The 24,363-nt window shown below is 47.7% G+C and overlaps 1 protein-coding gene across 1 annotated transcript in view; it reads left to right on the forward strand.

Annotated features, from left to right (window-relative positions):
• Positions 1–24,363, forward strand: part of TOP1 (DNA topoisomerase I) — a 139,083-nt gene that overhangs the window by 14,188 nt on the left and 100,532 nt on the right. Inside the window, exons 3-5 of the mRNA XM_075349860.1 lie at positions 16,566–16,653; positions 17,895–18,351; positions 18,476–18,528. Coding sequence (XP_075205975.1) covers positions 16,566–16,653; positions 17,895–18,351; positions 18,476–18,528 — 598 coding nt within the window. The remainder of the gene's footprint in view (positions 1–16,565; positions 16,654–17,894; positions 18,352–18,475; positions 18,529–24,363) is intronic.

Below are 24,363 nucleotides of genomic sequence, written 5' to 3' on the forward strand. Positions count from 1 at the left end.
AACAGTTTATAGCAAATACCTGCCACTGCAGATTGGTTTAGTGCATGTGAATGGCGCAGTCGGTATCTGACGTCTCTGCTCTAAATCTGCAGTGACTCTCTAGTGTCAGTGTTGGTCTCATAACAGAAGGTCTATAGAGGAAGACGGCTGCTGCTCTCCACTTTTACCTTTATGGCTTCAGACATGGCACGTCACATACTTGTGGCCATGACAGCCTGTGTCTGATGCCTGAAATCTGAATTGCTCATGCTGCAGCTAATATTCAGGGATTATTCAGTATGGCGTGTCCCAATCTACAAGCATTGACGTACTCGCCTTCCGTGCTTATGTGACGTGAGGAATCACTTGATGACGCTCTGCACTTATGGTTTTTGGAGGCTTCTGTATATATTGCTCACGTGTCCTTGAAGCCCTGTCTTGCAAGTTGTGAGGTGCAGCCTTATTTTTCCAGCTCGTCCCAAAGCTCATCAATTAGATTGCAATCTGAGGAGCTTGGTAGATATGTTATCCCCCTTTTGGATTCAGTAAAGTCCTCATGCCATACCAGGGCAGTATTAGCGGTATGATACAGAGCATTATCCTGCTGAAAGAGGCCACTGCCATAAAGAAATACTGCTGCAAAAAGGGTTGTAATGATGTTTAGATGGACGTACTTGTTAATCCCAGGGCTCATGAACCCCAGTGCATTATACAGTTTCACAAGTTTTTCCTTCTTTCTATAGTGAGTCCTGGTGCCAAGTAATCCATAGACATGTTCCCGGCCAAACACATGATGTAAATTTGCCACTTTCCACTGCCCCACTGTCATTTTGGGGTTTTCTTTTTCACAGTCTCCAGGTCCGCCGCTGTCTGTTTCTTACTGGCTGACATTGCATCAACATCATAGCAGCCAATCATTGAGCTCAAGACTCTTAGTAGGTGGACCGAATGCTTTGTACGGAACCATTGAGCTCTGTGAATGGTGATGGACCTGGGGGCAGTGAGTAAAGCACATTCTTATGGGCTAATGGGGTGTGTGTGTGTGTGTGTGTGTGTATGTATGTATACATAGTGATAGATGGATATTATAGATAGATATTATAGATATATATTACAGATGGATAGATATAATCTCTCTCTCACCCTCCTTTACCATTGCGGGGGCCTTGTCTTCGGCAGAGTTCATCATGGGCACACTTGGCTGGCATCATTGTAATAAGATGTGATTTTTTTTTTTTTTTTTTTTTTTTTGGGGTGTTTTTGTTTTTTTTTTGTTTTTTTCCTCTCCCTCATAGCCAGCATTACTGGTTTCATCAATTTGGACTACAGTAGCTTTTGTGGGATCGGACTGAAGCTTTGTAGGCACCTAGACTGATTTTAAAGAAGACGGCATGGGCACATAGCCTTAGATTCTCAGCGCACTGACCCTTGTCTGCAAACCCCTTCATACATAATACCCTTGTGCTTATAGTAAAGGGGAGATGTCTTCCCCCAAAGCTTTCCAAAGTGATACCTCACCCTAATGTCGTGCTTTGGCTTTTTGTTCCCATGGCCTCTCCAATAGTCAAGTGGTGTTTGATATTTATTAAAAAGTCATTATGAATTGCATTGAAAATGTATGAAGGCCACCAATCGAGTAATAAATACCAATTTGTTTGAGATAATTATTGTTCCTCACTATAAAGACCTACTGGGATCAAAGCAATGTGTCTAGAACTGTGCGACTGATAGGCCAAATCCAGTTTTCATTTAAAGGGAACCTGTCATCAGAAATTTAGCTATAAACCTAAACGTTTCCCCTCTGCAGCTCCTGGGCTGCATTCTAGCAAGGTTCCTGTACTTTTTGTGGCCCCTTTTAAACCAAATTAAATACTTTATAAACTTGTACCTTTTGCTATGTAAATTTTGTAAATCGTCCATGGGGGCGGGCTCTCTGGTGACCGTTGCTGTTCCTCCAGCAGATTTACGCCGCCCCCCCCAATGCTGAATTTCATATCTCAGGCCGCCGCCCCTGGGCGCCCGTGGTCCCGCGCATGCGCTATGCGACTGTAGCGGGACTGTGTGCACGTGTGACCGCTGGTGACGTTTTGCGCAGGCGCGAGGTTATGGGCGGCGCTGTGAGTGTCATCAGCAAGTGCCGCCCATAACCTCGTGACCGCACTTTCCCCTCTTCCTCCAGCGTTCTGCGCAAGCGCTTGCTAGCCAGATGACCCGACGTCACCTCTTTCCCATCTTGCCCTGCTGCAGGATAAGATGGGAAGGAGGTGACGTTGGGTCATTTGGCCGGCGAGCGCTTGCGCAGAATGCTGGAGGCAGTGGGGGAAAGCGCGTCCACAAGATTATGGGCGGGCACTTGCGATGCAATCACAGCACTGCCCATAATCTCGTGCTTGTGACACACGTCACCAGCGATCCTGGCGTGGGCGGCACCTCGGGTGCAGTGGGCGGCGTCCTGATGGATGAAATGGAGCGTGGGGGGACGGCGTCAATGTGCTGGAGGAACAGAAACGGTCAGCAGAGAGCCCGCCCCCATGGACGATTTACAAAATTTACATAGCAAAAGGTACAAGTTTATAAAGTATTTAATTTAGTTTAAAAGGGGCCACAAAAAGTACAGGAAACTTGCTAGAATGCAGCCCAGGAGCTGCAGAGGGGGAAACGTTTAGGTTTCAAGCTAAATTTCTGATGACAGGTTCCCTTTAAAAAGACAATTGTGTATATCGCCCGAATCCTAAATTAGCATGGTGATCTAAGCACAGACTCCTGCTCCTAACCCCTGAAGTTGGTCTGTCACCATAGTTTTGCCCCCTGGACCAGTGCAGGCGACCAACCAGAGGCCTACACCATGGGACTGGTATTCCTGGAGTCTTCATCAGTCTGTACCGGCACCAGCACTTTCTATAGGGCTATATAGGGTGTACAAAGCGGGATAGAAAGTAAAATCATAAAGCACAACTGCATTAAATGTCACAACTGTAGTCTTCACAGTGTCCACTACTTTGACAGCACATCGTCTGTACACAAGCAGTTGCCTAATACCTACTTATCTATTTTTTCTCTTTACTCTTGGTTGTGGGAGTTATGTTTTTTCAAGGCCATTACACTTTAATTTTCCAGACAAAAGGAACTGGAACTAGAACATGACATGTAAGAGCAGACGTCTTCCCGCATTCCTTTGATCCTCAGCCTTCTGTGAATTCTTACTTTATCTCCCAAGTCTGAGAATCCTACCGAAGCAACTTGGTAACCGGGACCCCCATGTTACACAGCACTAGTTGATTTGTTGTCAGGCATAAAATAATCCCTGCAGGGTGTCGACTAGTGGGGATATATATTTCTGGGAACAATTAAAGCATTTTTTATTTTTTTAACCTAGTCTTATATAGATTGTAGAAGAGTAAGTTTCATAGTGGTGAAGGAGGCGACTCCTAACTGAAGACGCTCAGTACAAGCTTCTTGCTGAATGTGTGTAATGTGGAGAACCATCCAAACGTGGGTTTCTATTTCTGGTGTCCATGCTGAGCCGTGTACATGACAGGGTATGAAGTATTCTCTTTGCAGTTTACCATTTCTTTAGTATATAGTAATCAGATTATTGCTCATATTCACCCAAAAACAAAGTTTTTACCCCAAGTGAGAGCTATTTAGAGACTGCAAACAGTTTGCACTGGGCTGAGCATACCCGAGAACAACGGCGCTCGATCAAGTGGTTGGCATACGAAGGGCACCCAAACTCTAAAGGCTGCTTTACACACAACGATATCGCTAACTATCTCGTTAGCGATGTGACACGCCAGATCGCAGATAAGATTTGCCGAGATCTCTCATGTGACCGCCACATAAAACACTACCTATGAGTGATCTCGGCAAATCGTATGTGCAATCTGGCGAGTTACATTGCTAACGATATCGTTGTGTGTAAAGCGGCCTCAACACTAAAGGCTACTTTACACGCTGCAATATCGGTCCTGATATCGCTAGCGTGGGTACCCGCCCCTATGTGTTGTGCGACACGGGCAAATCGCTGCCCGTGCCGCACAACATCGCGCAGACCCGTCACACATACTTACCTGCCCGGTGACGTCGCTGTGACCGGCAAACCGCCTCCTTTCTAAGGGGGCGGTCCGTGCGGCGTCACAGCGACGTCACTGAGCGACCGCCCAATAGAAGCGGAGGGGCGGAGATGAGTGGCCGGAACATCCCGCCCACCTCCTTCCTTCCTCATAGCGGCCGGGAGGCAGGTAAGGATAGCTTCCTCGTTCCTGCGGTGTCACACATAGCGATGTGTGCTGCCGCAGGAGCGACGAACCACATCGTTACTGCTGCAGTAACGATAATCGAGACTGGACCCCCATGTCACCGATGAGCGATTTTGCACGTTTTTGCAACGATGCAAAATCGCTCATCGGTGTCACACGCAGCAACATCGCTAATGCGGCCGGATGTGCGTCACAAATTCCGTGACCCCCAACGAGTTCACATTAGCGATGTCGCAGCGTGTAAAGCCCCCTTTTAGTTTTGTGTTTTTTGTTTTTATAAAAAAAAAAAGTTTATGAACCCCGAACCTCACAGTTCGCTCATCTCTACTAAGGAAGGGGTGTTGATGTGTTGTGGCACATGCTTTGTTCCCAGCTTTTAACCAGTTATCTGCAAGGCTCTGTGTACATGCTATTCTTGCGGGGACAATAATACCGCTCCAATGAACCCAATTTCATTTTAATTTTCAGACTAATTAAAACGTCCCACTCCTTGTTCACATATTCCCTGCTGTATAGTCATTTTCCTTCTCCATTTTAGACTTACTTGTGCTGAAAACTTATGACACAGCGCAGGAATATCAGTGGAATGCCAAAAGCAGCGCAATACGCCATTAGGACATAGAAATGTATGCCCACAGGGGGGGTTAATGTGACATTGTGTAGGACGGCTCTTGTCATGTGACACTACTAAGTAAACTTGTATTCTCTGCGGATATATACAGACAGCTCAGGTGATGGCCATAAATTGTGACTGTGCACCTTGTCATGGGGAAGTGTCGACTTTATACTACAATATCCTAGAATGTGTAATCTGTAGAGAAATTCTAACATTGGGTATGTGTGGATTTCCTCTGCAAGGGAACATTCACTTTTTAGAGGTTTTCTATGCAGCTACCATGCACTGCTCCCAGTACAGAAAGTATTTTTGTGTTTGATCTATTAGTAAGTTGCTTTAGATTATTACTGTGAAGCAAATAATTTAGATTTGCATTTGTCAGTACAGTCTGAAAATGTGCATTTTATAGTATAGACACGTGTGTGTGTGTGTGTGTGTGTGTGTATAAAATAAATTCTATGTCTGCCGCTTTAAGCTGCTGCAATTTAGCAGGAACAGATCTGCCCATCTCATTCACATCTAGGAACCATGAGTAAGTTTTGGGTTTGGTTTTTTTTTTTTTTATTCCATTTATTTTGGTGCTCAATGATCTCTATGTAGTCCATAGAGCCAGAGGCAATATCCCGATTTCCATTGGACCTGGTGATCATATCCCATGACATAGCTGCTCCATCTCAGGTGGCTTCGCTATAGGGTGCAGTAGCACTGAAGCTGGCCTGGCTCTATAGCTACGGCCAGATTCACACACCTGTTATATGGACTGTAATGTGCAGACCAGCCACGAATCTCCTGACCCAAACTCTTAACCCCTCATAAGCATATGATGCAGTCATGTTTCGGTCAGATCAGTGGCCAGTCTTACTACCAGGGCTGTGGAGTCGGTAAGCCAAACCTTCGACTCCGACTCGTCAATTTCCCTTGCACCGACTCCACGACTCCGACTCCCACATATATTGCTTATAGTGAAGTGAAAAATGTATTGTAGTACAATGGGAACATCAGACATTTAATCATTGTTATGATACAATAATCAAGATATTTAGATTGAACATAAAATATATTTATTGGAATACAACTTTAGAACACACAAAAAACTAATACATTGTAAATATGTAATACAATACATATATATACACTGTATATATTACATATATTAAAACTAATACATATATTTAAAAGTAATACATTGTAAATATGTAATACAATGTGTGTGTGTGTGTATGTATATATATATATGCATATGCATATACACACATATATATATACACACACACACACACACACACACACACACACACACACACACACACATATATATATATATATATATATATATATATATATATATATATATATATATATATATATATATATATATATATATATATATATATATATATATATATATATATATACACACTATATGTATGTGTGTGTGTGTGTATGTATGTATGTATATGTGTATATATATATATATATATATATATATATATATATATATATACACACATTATATATATATATATATATATATATATATATATATATATATATATATATATATATATAATTACATATTGTATTACATATTTACAATGTATTAGTTTTTTTGTGTTCTAAAGTTGTATTCCAATAAATATATTTTATCTAAATATCTTGATTATTGTATCATAACAATGATTAAATGTCTGCGGCAACACTTTGCTGCTCCATGTCCTCCAAATACTTGTCAAAGTTAAACTCATCTGATGAGGATGAAGACATGGCAACAGTAGCACTGTCAGGCCCCAAGTCCTCTTGCGCCTGGCAGTCCTGTAGCTTCTCATCCTAACTGCTACCTCAGTCAGTTTCTTTTCCTTTAGTAAGCTGTTGATCATCAAGCAGTATACGATGACTTGGGTCCACATACACAGCTGCCAGAAGAATTTTATTTTCCAATAGCTGTGTCTCTGTTTCATTGAAGCAGAAATGCCATCTACGATTAAACCTTTTTGGGACAGGCAAAATAGCAAGTTCTTCCACTCCCTTATGAAAATGCCAGGAGTTAAATCCTCAGCTTGTAATTTTTTAGTCATGGTAAATGGTAGATTAAGCAATTCCTTCAATTCAGCCACCTGTGTCCATTGACCTTCATTTAAGGTTACTTTAGGGTTCACCATATCTATAAGAAACTATTTTAGTTCAAGCATGTGTCATTAAATAAGTGCTGCCTCACCGAGTGGCTTGATCAACAATTGCCCCTTTCCCAGCACGTCTCTTCAAGATGGAATCAATTTTAGGGGTACTGGTGGCAATAACCAACTTCCTCACTTTTCCAATCAGATTTCCAGCATGTCCGCCCACTTTCACACATCCGGCTTTTTGGCGGATGCAGCACACGCCAGTACAGTACGATACAGTACAGTGGCAGCGCCACAACGTCCGGGTCACATGCTCTGGTCACATGAAAGCAATTGACCGTCGTTTGTCGCGCTGCCACTGTACTGTATACCTGTATACACTGTACTGGAGTGCGCCGCATTCGCCAAACAGGCGAAAAGCCAGATGTGTGAAACCGGGGTCCCTCTTGCAGACTATCTCTTATTGCCAGCTGCAGCGTGTGCACAACACAGCGCATGTGATGAATATGAAAGTGTTTTGAAGCAGCTTCAACAAGATCTAATCCTAAAGTATCATTTTGCTGTTCTTCTGTTGTAATATGTTTGTTCCTCAGTTACATGAACAGCACTGTGGCTCCATCTCACACATACTGAATCCTACATTTTCTTCTAGCTGTTGTTCATTACTCTCATTCATCAGTGTAATTGTACTTATGTTTGAAGCATTGTCCGTTACAATAGCAAGAACCTGTTCTTTTTGAGTTTGTAATCTTGCAGAACTTTTTCCACTAAGGCTATGTCCGCACGTTCCTTTTTACCTGCTTTTTCTTTGTCGCTCCATTGGGAGACCCAGACAATTGGGTGTATAGCTTCTGCCTCCGGAGGCCACACAAAGTATTACACTTGAAAAAAGTGTAACCCCTCCCCTCTGCCTATACACCCTCCCGTGCATCACGGGCTCCTCAGTTTTAAGCTTTGTGTGGAAGGAGGCACACATCCACTCATGCTCCCATTTTAGTCAGCAGCAGCTGCTGATTTTATCGGTTGGAAGAAAAGAGGGCCCCCACAGGGCCCCCGGCATGCTCCCTTCTCACCCCATTAAGTCGGCGGTGCTGTTAAGGTTGAGGTACCCATTGCGGGTACAGAGGCTGGAGCCACATGCCGTTTTCCTTCACCATCCCTTAGAGGCTCTGGGAGAAGTGGGATCCTAACCGGTCATCCATTCACTGGGACCGGGCTCCCTCCGCAGCCCCTGTGGGAATCTGCCGGACAGGAGTCTTTGTATCCTCAGGGACAGGGCCCTGCATCTAAAGGTACTCTGTGTCCCCATGGGGACGGTGCATGGAGCGCTTGTTTCACAGACGCTGCAGCAGCTGCTGGTTTTGTGACGACCGGGACTTCCGCGCCGACCGCGCCTGTTTGTCGGCCGCGGTATTAAATTTAGTCCCCGGCTTCATTGCGGCCTAGTACCATAACTCCCGCCCCCGGGCCTGCCAGTCAGGGGTAAGGGCGGGACGGTCGACCTGACGTCGGCAGTGAGGGCTGGAGCATACTTTAGGTTTCCTCCCCCCCCCTCACTGATCACTGTGGGGCACCAGATTCCCGCACTTTACTAGTCGCCGCCCACGGCTCCCTCCTCCCCTGAGAGCTCCGGCAGCCATTTTTACACATTCTGCCGGTGGAGGATTTCAGGAACGAGCTCTGCAGCTCTGGGAGACCTAAGGCAGGGAATCTGGTGGACACACACCACTTTGGGCGATCGGTAAGCCACACCGGTCACCCGGTGCTGGTCCCCCTAGGGTGCCGGAGTATATATATATATATATATATATACTCCGGCACCCTAGGGGGACCGGTATCCTCCACTCAGTGTATATATATTTTATATATATATATTATATATATATATTATAAATGTGTATGTATATATTTTCTCTGTTCGGCCGGGTTGTTTTGCTTTTGGCTATATACCCTCAGTGATAACTCTCCTAGGAGACAACAGCATGTCGTCCACAAGGAGCAAGGGCGCTAAGGCAAAGGGTTTTTTTGCAACCTGTACCTCTTGTGCGGCTATGTTACCTGCAGGTTACACCTACCCTCACTGTGAGCAATGCTCGACCCCTGTTTTGCTTGCTCAGCCGGAGCCTTGGTCACTAGTGGGCCCCTCGGCTCAGGCAGACCCTCCTGCTTCCCCTGTCCAGGCGGCAGGGACAGAGTTTGCAGTTTTTGCTGAGAAACTCTGAGTCGCTTTCACAGTCCATGGCTCAGTCTATGGACAAATGGTCTGCCAAGCTACTAGAAACCTTGCAGTCCAGACCGGTCCTTACACAGGCCCCGGGCACTGTTGGATCATCGCCTCCAGGCCCCTCTCGGTCTGCGCCGCAGCGTGCTCCCGGGGTGGCCCCTAGGTCTCACGTGGAGGACTCCGGCACGGACCACAGTCCCAGACCGGCTAAGCGGGCCCGCTGGGAATCTTCCCCGACTTCCTTACGCTGCTCGGGGTCTCAGCTTGAGGACTCTCTGGAGGATGAGGCGAACGTCGCAGCTCAGGGCTCTGACCCTGACGTTGCTCTCAATCTTGATGCACCTGAAGGGGACGCCATAGTAAATGACCTTATCTCGTCCATCAACCAGGTGTTGGATCTCTCTCCCCCGCCTCCACCTGTAGAGGAGTCGGCTTCTCAGCAGGAGAAACACCAGTTTAGGTTTCCCAAACGTACACGGAGTGCGTTTTTCGATCACTCTAACTTCAGAGATGCTGTCCAGAAGCACAGAGCATCTCCGGACAAGCTCTTTACTAAGCGCCTTAATGACACACGTTACCCCTTCCCCTCTGACGTAGTTAAGGGTTGGGCTCAATGTCCCAAGGTGGATCCTCCAGTCTCTAGACTGGCGGCTAGATCTGTAGTATCAGTTGCAGATGGCTCATCGCTCAAGGATGCCACTGACAGGCAGATAGAGCTCCTGGTGAAATCCATCTATGAAGCCACAGGTGCGTCTTTTGCCCCGGCCTTTGCAGCCGTGTGGGCACTCCAAGCTATCTCAGCTTGTCTGTCTGAGATTAATGCGGTCACACGTACCTCTGCTCCGCAAGTTGCGTCTTTGACTTCTCAGGCGTCGGCTTTTTCGTCCTACGCCATGAACACCGTCCTGGACTCTGCTAGCCGTACCGCGGTAGCATCCGCTAATTCGGTGGCAGTCCGCAGGGCCATGTGGCTACGCGAATGGAAGGCAGACTCTGCTTCCAAGAAGTTCTTAACCGGTTTGCCGTTTTCTGGCGACCGATTGTTTGGCGAACGATTGGATGAAATTATTAAGGAATCCAAGGGAAAGGACTCGTCCTTACCCAAGTCCAAACCGAAGAGACCTCAGCAACGGAAAATACAACCGAGGTTTCGGTCCTTTCAGCCTTCAGCCAAGTCCCACAGGCATGTGAGCACCAGAAGGTTTCGGATGGAATCTCTCCGCTCGGTCATCGCTTCGATGTCGCAAGGAGACTTCCTAGCATCAATCGACATCAAGGATGCTTATCTCCATGTGCCGATCGCACCCGAGCATCAACGCTTCCTGCGTTTCGCCATCGGGGACGAACACCTTCAGTTCGTGGCACTGCCTTTCGGCCTGGCGACAGCCCCAAGTGTGTTCACCAAGGTCATGGCATCCGTTGTGGCGGTCCTACACTCTCAGGGCCACTCGGTGATCCCTTACTTAGACGATCTCCTAGTCAGGGCACCCTCCCGGGTGGCGTGGCAACACAGCCTGACCGTCGCTCTGGCTCCAGCGGTTCGGGTGGATCATCAACTTCCCAAAGTCCAAGTTGACACCGACCCAATCACTGACTTACCTCGGGATGGAGTTTCATACTCACTCAGCGGTAGTCAAGCTACCGCTGGACAAACAGCTTTCGCTGCAGACAGGGGTGCAATCTCTTCTTCGGGGTCAGTCACACCCCTTGAGGCGCCTCATGCACTTCCTGGGGAAGATGGTGGCAGCAATGGAGGCAGTGCCCTTCGCGCAGTTCCATCTGCGCCCACTCCAATGGGACATTCTCCGCAAATTGGACAGGAGGTCGACGTCCCTCGACAGGAACGTCTCTCTTTCCCTTGCAGCCAAAACCTCTCTTCAGTGGTGGCTTCTTCACACTTCTCTATCGCAAGGAAAATCCTTCCTGTCCCCATCCTGGGCTGTGGTCACGATGGATGCGAGCCTGTCAGGGTGGGGAGCGGTTTTTCTCCACCACAGGGCTCAGGGAACCTGGACTCGGATAGAGTCTTCCCTTCAGATCAATGTTCTGGAGATAAGGGCAGTGTATCTAGCCCTAAAGGCGTTCCATCGGTGGCTGGAGGGCAGGCAGATCCGCATACAGTCGGACAACGCCACGGCGGTCGCGTACATCAACCACCAGGGCGGCACGCGCAGCCGTCAAGCCTTCCAGGAAGTCCGGCGGATTCTGCTGTGGGCGGAGGCCACAGCCTCCACTATCTCCGCAGTTCACATCCCGGGCGTAGAAAACTGGGAAGCAGACTTTCTCAGTCGTCAGGGCATGGATGCGGGGGAATGGTCTCTTCACCCAGACGTGTTTCGAGAGATCTGTCGCCGCTGGGGAACGCCGGACGTCGATCTCATGGCGTCACGGCACAACAACAAGGCCCCGGCCTTCATGGCACGTTCTCAAGATCACAGAGCTCTGGTGGCGGACGCGTTAGTTCAGGATTGGTCGCAGTTTCGACTCCCTTATGTGTTTCCTCCTCTGGCGATGTTGCCCAGAGTTACGCAAGATCAGATCCGACTGTCGTCGCGCCATTCTCGTCGCTCCAGATTGGCCGAGGCGGTCGTGGTATCCGGATCTGTGGCATCTCACGGTGGGTCAGCCGTGGGCGCTTCCAGACCGCACAGACCTGCTGTCACAAGGGCCGTTTTTTCCATCTGAATTCTGCGGCCCTCAACCTGAATGTGTGGTAATTGAGTCCTGGCTCCTAGCGTCGTCGTGTTTATCGCAGGATGTCATTGCCACTATGAGACAGGCCAGGAAACCAACGTCCGCCAAGATCTATTACAGGTCGTGGCGGATCTTCTTGTCCTGGTGCTCTGATAAGGGTTTTACTCCCTGGCCTTTTGCCTTACCCATTTTTCTTTCATTCCTTCAATCCGGAATGGACAAGGGTTTGTCACTCTGCTCTCTCAAGGAACAAGTATCGGCGCTCTCAGTATTTTTTCAAGAGCGCCTGGCAAGGCTTCCGCAGGTCCGCACGTTCCTGCAGGGAGTTTGCCACATAGTTCCACCCTACAAGCGTCCGCTGGAACCCTGGGACCTTAACAGGGTGTTAATGGCTCTTCAAAAAACACCTTTCGAGCCGCTGAGGGATGTCTCTTTATCACGTCTTTCGCAGAAGGTGGCTTTTCTTGTGGCAATTACTTCACTCCGAAGAGTGTCGGAGCTTGCAGCGCTGTCATGCAAATCTCCTTTCCTGGTTTTTCACCAGGATAAGGCGGTTCTGCGTCCTATCCCGGAGTTTCTCCCTAAGGTGGTATCCCCTTTTCATCTCAATCAGGATATCTCCTTACCGTCTTTTTGCCCTCATCCAGTTCACCAGTGTGAAAAGGATTTGCACTCTTTGGATCTGGTGAGAGCACTCCGTTTCTACGTGTCTCGCACGGCGCCCCTGCGCCGTTCTGATGCGCTCTTTGTCCTTGTCGCTGGCCAGCGTAAGGGTTCGCAGGCTTCCAAGTCAACCTTGGCTCAGTGGATCAAGGAACCGATTCTTGAAGCCTACCGTTCTTCGGGGCTTCCTCTTCCTTCAGGGCTGAAAGCCCATTCTACCAGAGCCGTGGGTGCGTCCTGGGCATTGCGACACCGGGATACGGCTCAGCAGTTGTGTCAGGCAGCTACCTGGTCTAGTCTGCACACCTTCACAAAACACTATCAAGTGCATACCTATGCTTCGGCAGACGCCAGTCTAGGTAGGCGAGTCCTTCAGGCGGCGGTTGCCCACCTGTAGGAAGGGGTCGTTTTTCGACTCTCTGTTATTGAAGTATTCTTTTACCCACCCAGGGACTGCTTTTGGACGTCCCAATTGTCTGGGTCTCCCAATGGAGCGACAAAGAAGGGAATTTTGTTTACTTACCGTAAATTCCTTTTCTTCTAGCTCCTATTGGGAGACCCAGCACCCGCCCCTGTTTCCTTCGGGCTGTTTGTTCTTTTGTGTACACATGTTGTTCATGTTGAATTGTTCCTTTGGTTCATGGTTTTCAGTTCTCCGAACATCCTTCGGATTGAATTTACCTTAGACCAATTTATAAGTTTCCTCCTTCCTGCTTTTGCACCAAACTGAGGAGCCCGTGATGCACGGGAGGGTGTATAGGCAGAGGGGAGGGGTTACACTTTTTAAAGTGTAATACTTTGTGTGGCCTCCGGAGGCAGAAGCTATACACCCCAATTGTCTGGGTCTCCCAATAGGAGCTAGAAGAAAAGGAATTTACGGTAAGTAAACAAAATTCCCTTCTTTGCTGCTTTTTCAACTGCAGCGTTTAATGCCAAAATGGTTGTGTTCTGCTTTTCAAGCATAGTCTATGGGAATTTGGGATTCTTGTCCGCACTATGCAGTTCAAACTGCTGCCTTTTTGTTGCAGAACTGTGGTCAAAAACTCAGCTTTGCAGTGCAAAACCCAAATGGCAAAAACAATTCACATGTCAGTTGTTTTTGCCATTTGGGTTTTGCACTGCAAAGCTGAGTTTTTGACCAAAGTTCTGCAACAAAAAGGCTGCAGTTTGAACTGCATAGTGGGGACAAGAATCCCAAATTCCCATAGACTTTGCTTGAAAAGCAGAACACAACCATTTTGGCATTAAACGCTGCAGTTGAAAAAGCAGGTAAAAAGCAACGTGCGGACATAGCCTTAGGCCTGGAGAAACTGGCTGATGTGATGAGCTTTACTATCTTTTACTGACAGTGTCTTGGTAACAATTTCTTTCTTGTCACAAACCTATTGAACATTGATGGCAAAATAATTCAGTGAAATGCGGTGACTCCGGGCGTCCCAACAAAGGCAATGGGTGAAAAGATAGGACATTCAGACACAGCGTTTTGTAAGGATCAGGTGATGCAGTTTTTTAAAAAGCTGATCTGCTTTTGCAGCTGAAAAACGTACCCTCAAAAAACGTGTGTGAATGTAGCCTTAGATCAGGAATAGAACAGACATTTATAGGACATTTCATAACTTTCCCAAATTCCTATGAAAAAATATTCATCACACTTTTGTATTGCACTACTGTCCCCAATTTATTATATATTTTAGGAGTCTGAGTCGGTGCATTTTATACCGACTCCACCAAAATGATTTCCGACTCCACAACTCCGAATCCACAGCCCTGCTTACCACTACAGTCCATACTTGAACTGTGTATCCACCCTAAGCCTATGTAGCCAAGGGACTATGTATCCGCAGGTATGTCCGCAGGATTCCTGCAGCTGATCCACGGAATCCACAGCTGTCCATAGCTGTGGGATTCCAGTGAAATAGCAGCGGTAAACCTGCAGACATTTGTGCGACTTACCTGCGGAAGTCCCGGCCTCTATCGCCATAGTGGGGGGCTAGGAATTCTGCAGGTATTTCCGCAGGAATAATTGATGTGCAGTTGTGTGGCTGCGGGACATGCGCAGCATATTCTGCAGCCGCACATACTGCAGCGAGATTTGAAAATGCGACGAGGAGGATGACAGAGGGCGTCATCCTGTCAATCAAGGAAGGAGGCCGGCGAACAGAGGCAGGAGGGGGGAAACGGAGCAGAAAATGAGCCCGCCCCTGTGGCCCACAAAGGTAATTAGCATACCTAAGGGCCAAGTTTTATAAAGTTATTTTTGGGGTCTGGAAGGGGAGTCAGGGCCAAGGTGCACCTTCATAGAATGCAGCCTAGGAGCTGCAGAAGGTGATTCTTTTCGTTTTATAGGGATAAATCTGGTGACCGGTTCCCTTTAAAGCCAGGACGCGTACACCCGCCTTCAAAGTGTACATAACTGGAAGTCCAGGATTTCTGATCATGTGCAAGGAGCCAAAATCCAGCGGTGGCAACCGAGGTGAGCGCGACCATACCTCTGATGCTGCACATTCATTAGCATGTTAGCACACCCACAGTGGGCGTGCTTACATGCTAAGGGGGCCAACTAGCCAAGGGAAATAACACCCTTGCGACTATTCGCTGTCCTCATTAGCATATGATAAAAGATGTTTAGAAATACTTTTTCTAAAAATCCCTTTTATTTAGGTTTCTAGATACAGGGACGGTTAGGCAGGGATTAGCAATATACACCCAGAACTGCTCCTGGTTACAGGTGCATATTGCACCTGACCGGTTCCCTTAATGTAATTAATTCCCCATTATACCCATTAAAAATGACCCTTTTTAAGACAAAACAACCAACACAAGCAATTGGCGCAGCTGCCTGTTCACCCAGTACTTTCAATTCTTGAAAACCAGGTGATTTCTAATAAAGGATAGTTGCAAAATTGCTTGTTTTTTCCAAGCGCTTTGTAATTTACTTATTTAAAGAGTTGAGACATCTCTACAATGTCAATTTCCAAATCTAACAAAACTACAAACTGAAGAGAATTTCACCTCTTACAAAACCCACTTCCCTAAAATAAATAAGTTTTATACTTCATAGTAATTGTTATAATAAGCGCAGTCTGTAAAGTGTGCTGCTACTTATGGACATTGGGCTTTACCACGTCAGGAACTCCTTCCACTGAAGTCTTTCTTATACAGAGTGAATAATATATTTCAGGGGTTGCTCCCACACTTTTATATTGATGGCTTGTCATTTTTATAGGTCCATCAATATCAGATCAGTGGGGGTCTCCCACCCGGCACCCCCACCGATCAGCTGTTCAGTTCCGGCAGCAGCCAGAAGTTAGTTGCCGGACTTAATAGGACGGTTCTGCCAACTTTGTAGTGCTCACTGCTGGGTACTGCAGATTCACTCCTGTTTATTATGCTTTCATTATATAAATATATTCATTCATGTTCAAAAACCCAGTGTTTTGATAATGGTTCCCCTTTAATATCCTCCAATATGTAGGCCACATCTTGACTTGATACATTTCTTTGGCTGTTCATACATTGCAGCTATCTGTGTTCTTGGATGGATCATGGTAATTGCTATGCAATCCTGTGATCAGTTAGATGCCAACCCTTATAAACTTCAGACATTGCAATATACCAGACGTATGGGGCAGTAGTGGTAGTATAGTTGGGAGACTTGATCAGTTTCTGCTTGTGAGAGAACTTGTCATCTGATTGATGTTGCTTGAACCACAGGCAGCATGAATCGGGCACTGGCTCCATTATTGCAGCCCGTTATGTTTTACTCTGAAATGCCGCGGCGGTTCAGCGAAAATGTTGAAAAGCCGTCTGGCAGCTTCTCCCGGTTCCTATGCAGTTGATTGAATGCTCTCTCCCTGTGTGTGCACATTCGGACTGGTTCCCTTTAAGGATCTCTAGTTTTAGCATATTTCTAGGATCGTTTCGTCGTTTGAGTTGGCAGCTAGGGCTGGATCCACCAATTACGACTACACCAACCTCTACAGTTTTTATAACTTTTTCTGTTCTTTCAGATTCTCATAAACATAAGAAAGACAAGGAGCATCGTCACAAAGAACACAAGAAGGACAAAGACCGCGAAAAGTCCAAGCACAATAACAGGTTGGTAGATGATCAGAGAAATCCCCTCCAAGACTGATCTTTCATTCTCAGAACTCTCAATTCTCTGGTAAAATCTGTAGTCTCTGAAGAATCTGCATAGAATCTTATCCGTACTCTCTTCCATCTCCTAACTCAGTAATGTAAAAATCTGTCTTCAGTGAATACAGATTTCATCACGTAATTGAGAATTTTTTAAAATATTGATCAGCCCTGGTTGAAAAAGCAGGTATCTCTAAGATATATTACATAGTTTCTTATTTTCAAGTGTAAAATTGATTTATAAAACGCTGGCTATGCTTTAAAAGCTCAGGGCACGACATACGTGGTAATGCGAATACTTTGATCTCTCATACAATACTCCTCAATCATTTTATATGGAGTGTTTTATGCCTATTAGTCATTGTCACAGGTTATATGGCAGTAATTTGTCTCCATTCCTGGCTGTTAAGGGTTGTCCACTAATTTTACATTAATGGACTAATCTTAGGATAGGTCATTAATGTCTGATCGGTCAGGGTCCTACACCCGGCACCCTCGCCAACCAGCTGTTCTCGGTGTCGGCATGCGGCCAGAAATGCTCAATTTCGGAGCTACCCCTTTAACTGATAGCCGCCAGCTACTGCACATCTGACTCCCATTCAAATCAAAAGGAGGTGTATGTGCAGTACCCTGCCGCTATTGGAAGACAGCGCAGCTCCGGAACTGAGCATTTCCGGCCACCTGCTGATGCCGGCGGCGGCACAGAGAACAGCTGATCAGCGGGGGTGCTGGGTGTTGGACTTTGGTCGATCAGACATTGATTGCCTATCCGAAGGATAGGCCAGCAGTGTAGAAGTCGTGGACAACCTCTTTAATGCAGGGTGACTGCTTCATAATGTAGCAATCACTGTCCCATCAGTAAAACATTTTAGGCCATACCATGGAGAAACTATTATTCCTGTGATGTAAGACGTTGTGCTGTTACAGGTACTATTTACTGCTCGTGATCACTTGTTAAATATGTTTAGTGCCCCACAGAGAATAAAAGCAATGTATACTCAGCGGGGCGTGCTCCAGCTAGTTCTGTGTTATGTGACCCACTGGACGTGGCACTAATCATTGGCCACTCATCAATATTCTCAAATGTTAAAGAATATAACCAGTCAGAGGCCACTGATTGACTGCAGCAGTGACTCGTCTCCAAACTTGTACATTATAATCTGCAATATGCTAATATTTATTGGGCCTCGTTTTGCTCTTAGTGAACACAAAGATCCTTCTGAAAGGAAACACAAGGACAAACACAAAGATGGTGAAAAACATCGAGAGAAGGATGGAGAAAAACATCGAGAGAAGGATGGTGAGAAGCACCGGGAGAAAGATACTGAGAAGCATAGGGAGAAAGATGGGGAAAAACATCGGGAGAAAGATGCTGAGAAGCATAGGGAGAAAGATGGGGAAAAACATCGGGAGAAAGATGCTGAGAAGCATAGGGAGAAAGATGGGGAAAAACATCGGGAGAAAGATGCTGAGAAGCACCGGGAGAAGGACGGTGAGAAGCACCGGGAGAAAGATGGGGAAAAACATCGGGAGAAGGACGGTGAGAAGCACAAAGATGGTGAAAAGCACCGAGAAAAAGATGGAGAGAGGCGTAAAGATGGAGAAAAGCATAAAGAGAAACATCGGGAAAAGGATAAAGAGAAGAGGAAGGGGGAAAAGGTGAGTGAATGTCAGGACTGGGGCTTAATTGAGGACCACCCAATTCAGGAGATTTTCCCAAACATGGTTTTTACTGCTAGAAAAACATTCATTGTTTTTACTTGTGCTATAACTTGTCTTGCAGCTAAAATCTCCCAGTGACTGTGCCAAAATAAAAAAAGAAAATGGCTTCTCCAGGTAAGATGACCGTTCCTGCATGCGTGATGCTGAGAATTCAGCATGGCTCTATGATGGGTTTATAGTTAGAAGTCTGTATGTAGCATTGCAGCTCAGCGCTATTCACTCCAATAGAGCTGAGATGTAAACAACACATTGACTGTTGTGGAGCTGCTTTACAGATCAATGGGGTTTTTTAATCCTAAACAATCCTTTTTAAACATAGGAGGGAACAGTATGTGCAGTATATTAGCTGCTACTGGGCCTTGATACAAGCCTCTCCAGTTTCCTGCCAACCCATCTATTGTGTTCCAATTTATGAACTAGCGTCATTCTTTGTGATGGCAAATCATTGGACCCCATCAAGAACCAAATCCCTGGTGCAACTGTTACCTCTGCATACACAGTGTATATTAAAAAAAAATGTAAAGAGAACCTGACATCTGATACATGCTGTCAATGGATTAAGCAGTATGTATCATTCCCTGTGTGTATAAACTCATCCAGATATGTTTGAGTCTGGAACGCTGCGACATTTCAGATAATAACATGCTTTTAATAGTCTTTCACTTAGGCTGGACTCACACAAACGTATGAAAAAAAACGGTCCCATTCTCGTTTGCGAGAGTAGGACGAATTTTTTGTCACTTGTCATCCGTGTGCTGTCCGTGTGCAATCCGTTTTCCTTTCTCGCCTTTTCATTGGGGGACACAGACAGTGGGTATTATGATGTCTCCAGGGAGGCGTGACACTAGATTTGCAAAAGTGTTAGCTCCTCCCCGCACAGCATATACCCTAGCTAGGCAGGAAACTAGCTCAGTTTTTTCTAGTGTTAGCAGGGAGGCTGACATGTCTGAACTGAGCTCCACCAGAGGTGCCAGCTTATTTTGTTTTTATTTTGTTTTCTTTTTCTTATTCATTCTATTTTTGATAGGGGCAATACCAGGGTGCCTTGCCACCCCCGTTCCCCCCCCCCCGTGTACAGGCAGAGGAAACCTGGCGTGCACAAGCCGTCAGTCTTCCCTCGCACCCAAGTGGTCGGGTCTGTGTACCCCTCCAGGCTCCCTGGAAGCACCTCACACCAAGGTAACTCCAGAGGGCAAGCAGAGCCGAGGACCTGCTTCAGCCTTGAGCCGAAGATGCGTCCCTGAGATCCCCGCATCCATTACCGACGCGTCTTCAGACGGAGCCAGGAGCAGGTAGGGAGACGACAAGTCCTCTGTCCCCTGTATCCAAGCAGGCCGTGATCCCTGGGAGCATCATTAATTTATCCCCCAGCTTCAGCCTGCATTCTAGCAACGCCCCCTCTCACTGCTCTGGAAGCCGCTCCCTCACTCAGGAGCAGCTCCTTTCCGATTGGCCGTCACACTTAAGCGGGCTTTACACGCTACGATTTCGCTACAGCGATCTCGTTGGGGTCACGGATTTTGTGACGCACATCCGGCCGCTGTAGCGATGTCGTAGCGTGTGACTCCTAGGAGCGATTTTGGATCGTTGCAAAAACGTCCAAAATCGCTCCTCGTTGACATGGGGGTCCGCTACTCCTCGTCCCTGCGGCAGCACACATCGTTACGTGTGACGCCGCAGGAACAAGGATCATCTCCTTACCTGCCTCCGGCCACAATGCGGAAGGAAGGAGATGGGCGGGATGTTACATCTCCGCCCCTTCGCTTACATTGGGCGGCCGCTTAGTGACGTCACTGTGAAGCTAAACGGACCGCCCCCTTAGAAAGGAGGCGGTTCGCCGGTCACAGCGACGTCGAAGGACAGGTAAGTATGTGTGACGGGGGTGCGCGATTTTGTGCGCGACAGGCAGCGATATGCCCGTCGCTCACAAACGATAGGGGCGGGTGTCATGCTAGCGATATCGGGCCGGATATCGCAGCATGTAAAGCCACCCTTAGTCCCAGCCCTGAGACCAATCTGCCTCCGGGGGCCGTCTCTCTCCTCCAGGCCAGGAACACGGGACGCCATTTTCCACGTGGGGAGCAGACTCGGGTGAGATCGCCTCCTTGGCTCTGCACTTCTGCAGCACTATATACCGCTCTGCTCAGCGGTATATCGCTGTCTCTCTAGCGGTGTGTGCCTGCTGGCTAGCGGTGTATATCAGCTATTAGCGGTATATACTGGCTCTGCCTGCAGGTATATGCCGGCTGTTTGACAGTATATGCCATTTTGCTATCCGTATATACCGGCTCTGCATAGCAGTAACTTTTTATAATACTGCTAGTGGCTCCTCACTCATACTAACAGCGGCATAACCCTATATAGGGCTGTAGGACTCTATTGCTGACATGCGTAACCGCAAGGGTGATAAAGCTTCCCAGGCGTCCTCTATGGACCTGTACTATGCCTGTACCACCTGTGGACGCTCGTTTTCTAATGGCCGAAGCTATCCACTATGCCGGGGCTGTGATACCCCTTCTACCGTGTCACAACAGACCCCGTTGCCGGACCAGGATGACGTGCAGTTTCTGGATTCTGCTCCGGCCACCGGTCAGGCAGCACTCCCGTCTGATGACGTAATGCCTGCATGGGCTCTTCTAATGTCTAAAAGGTTAGATGACCTTGTCGCTCAGATATCCCAGCCGTCCTCAGGCTCCCACAGCCTTCCCCCGGCTCAGCTCCCTCAGAGGAGCCCGCCTGCTTCGTCTGGTCCCTCTTCCCCAGAACGTAAAAAAGGCTGTTTGCAAAAGGCGCCATTGCGACCTCTACGCCTCATCCGACTCGGACGATAGTCAGTCTGACCGAGGCTCCGTGACCTTTAGTAGTCACGATTCTCAAGACTCTGACTCTGATTCAGATGTCCTTTCTGAGTCTAGGCATATAGAAGACACACTAATTTCGGCTGTCAATCACTCTGTCGATTTCTGATCAGCCTCCTGACCCGACTTCTCAGTCGGCAATCAAGCGGGCCAAGAAGCCTCCTAAATTCTTTGCTCAGGATCCTGTTTTTCAGCAAATTATATCTAAACGGTGGGATCACCCTGATAGAAGGTTTAATAAAAAACCCTTCTCTTCATTCGCTTATCCCTTTCCCTCTGAAATGGTTAAGCCCTGTTCAGTACCCCCTGTTGTGGATCCGCCAGTATCCAGACTGGCTAAACACACGGTCATGTCTGTTTCAGACAACGCGTCTCTCAAGGACTCGTCTGACCGCGCAGTTGATGCTGCGGTCAAATCTATTTTCCAGGCTTCGGGCTCCTCTCTTCGCCTCCTGTTTGCCTTAACATGGGTCGCGAGAGCTATGGGTGTGTGGAGTAAGAACCTACGCAGGATGCTTCGCTCTTGTAATATTTCCCCGGCGGCTTTTGAGATCCTTGATTTCTTCTCTCTAGCCTCTAATTATTTTCTTCACGGCTCCCTAGATTCAGCTAGTTTGTCAGCCCTATCGGCGGCCAATGCTGTCTTTGCCCGCAGAGTCCTTTGGCTAAAAATAATGAATGCGGACAGTGCCTCCAAGAAATCCCTGTCCACACTCCCCTTCCATGGCCTGCGTCTGTTTGGAGAATCCCTGGACAAACTGAGACGACGGGTGGTAAAAGTACCATTCTACCTCAAAAGCTGCCCGTATCCAGGAATTTTAAAAAATCTCCTTGGCGCAGGCAGTCCTTTCGGCCTGCCCCCCAAAAACCATCAGCCCAAGGATCGTCCCAACGCTCAGATCGAGGATCCGGTCCCTCAAGGGGCTCTTTTTGGCGTTCCCACTCCAAGCAACCTAAACCCAAAGGACCTCGCTCTGTACAGGCCCCCTCAGCATGACGCCAGGTATCCCTCAGATCCGACTCCTGTTGGAGGGCGGCTTCTGCTTTTTCGGGATACCTGGCTATACCACACTCACGATGCTTGGGTTCAAGAAATCATCACCTCAGGTTACAAGATCGATTTCCATTCCCTGCCGGCCAACAGGTTTCTGCGTTCTCGTCTTCCAAAGTCCAAAACGCAAAGCCAGGCCTTATTTCAGGCCATAGCCTCTTTACAGAAAGCAAATTTTATCATTCCAGTGCCCCTGGAACAGCGCGGCAAAGGTTTCTATTCAAACCTTTTTGTCGTTTCCAAAAAAACATGGCTCTGTCCGCCCTATCTTGGACCTCAAACTGCTGAACAAATTCGTACGGATTCGAACTTTCTGAATGGAATCATTGAGAGCAGTGCTAGCCGCCATGGAACCTGGAGAATTCCTAGCTTCCATAGACGTTCAAGATGCTTATTTACACATTCCCATACGTGTCTCTCATCAACGATTCCTTCGCTTTGCCGTAGGACACCGTCATTTCCAATTCAGGGCCCTCCCCTTTGGGCTGGCCACTGCGCCTCGGGTCTTCACAAAGGTCATGGTGACCGTCATGTCCATTTTACACCCCAGAGGCATCCTGGTCGTTCCCTATTTGGACGACCTTCTTGTCAAAGGGAGCTCTCTTCAAGTTTGCTCAGAAAGCGTGCAGCTTTGCCTAGACACGCTGTCAAGGCTAAGGTGGCTTATCAACTTCAACAAGTCATCCCTCATTCCTCATCAGCGCATCACCTTTTTAGGTATGCTGATAGTCACGGCTCAGTCCCGGGTTTTTATTCCAGAGGACAAGAGGTCTTCCCTGATCCGGGCCGCCCAATCCCTCCGCTCCCGCCGTCACGCATGCCTTCGGAATGGAATGAGAGTGTTAGGCAAGATGGTGGCAGTCATAGAAGCCGTGTCCTTTGCCCAATTCCATCTGCGCCCTCTACAACTGGATCTTCTATCCTCCTGGGACAAAAATCCAGCTTCCCTAGACCGGTCAGTCCGTCTATCTCGGACTGCGCTCAACTCCCTCGTCTGGTGGACTCAAGCCTCATCCCTATCTCAAGGGAAGTCCTTCCGCCCGATCCACTGGCAAGTAGTCACGACGGATGCCAGCCTGATAGGCAGGGGGGCAGTGTTTCTCCACCACACTGTTCATGGACGCTGGTCTCCTTCCGAGCGCTCCCTGCACATCAATGTTCTGGAGATCAGAGCCATATTTTTGGCCCTTCAGAATTTTCAACCCTTACTATTGGGCCTCCCTTTTCGGATCCAGTCAGACAATGCCACGGCCGTGGCTTACATCAACCGTCAGGGAGGAACTCGCAGCAAGGCAGCGATGAAAGAAGTATCCAGGATTCCTCTTTGGGCAGAGAAGCACATCCCCATTATTTCAGCTGTCCATATGCCAGGGGTAGACAACTGGGCCGCAGACTTTCTCAGCAGGCAAGGTCTAGCGGCAGGGGAATGGTCCCTCCACGACGAAGTGTTCCATCAGATCACACTTCGTTGGGGACTCCAGGATGTGGACCTCATGGCGTCTCGAATGAATGCCAAAATACGTCCCTTCATATCCCGGTCGAGAGACCCGCTAGCGATCGGCTCCGACGCCCTAGTCTTTCCGTGGGCGCAGTTCCGCCTACCCTACATCTTCCCTCCGTTTCCTCTCATTCCGAGAGTAATCAAGAAAATCAAAGCGGAGGGAATCCCGGTGATCCTCGTGGCCCCGGACTGGCCCAGGAGAGCCTGGTATTCAGAGCTTCTCCAACTGCTCGGCTACACTCCCTGGCGTCTTCCCGACTGCCCGGATCTTCTGTCGCAAGGTCCAATATTCCACCAGAATACAGCACAGCTGCATTTGACGGCGTGGCGCTTGAACCCTTGATTCTAGCAAAATCAGGTCTTTCTTCTAAGGTAGTTCATACCATGCTTACTGCTCGGAAGCTCTCCTCCTCCAGTATCTACCACAGGACCTGGAAGACCTATCTTTCCTGATGTGACCGTCATAATCTGTCGCCCCTTACCTTTTCAATCCCTAATGTTCTTGCCTTTCTGCAAGACGGTCTGGACTCGGGACTAGC

This window comes from Anomaloglossus baeobatrachus, chromosome 5, assembly GCF_048569485.1.
Source record: "Anomaloglossus baeobatrachus isolate aAnoBae1 chromosome 5, aAnoBae1.hap1, whole genome shotgun sequence".
Taxonomy (NCBI): domain Eukaryota; kingdom Metazoa; phylum Chordata; class Amphibia; order Anura; family Aromobatidae; genus Anomaloglossus; species Anomaloglossus baeobatrachus.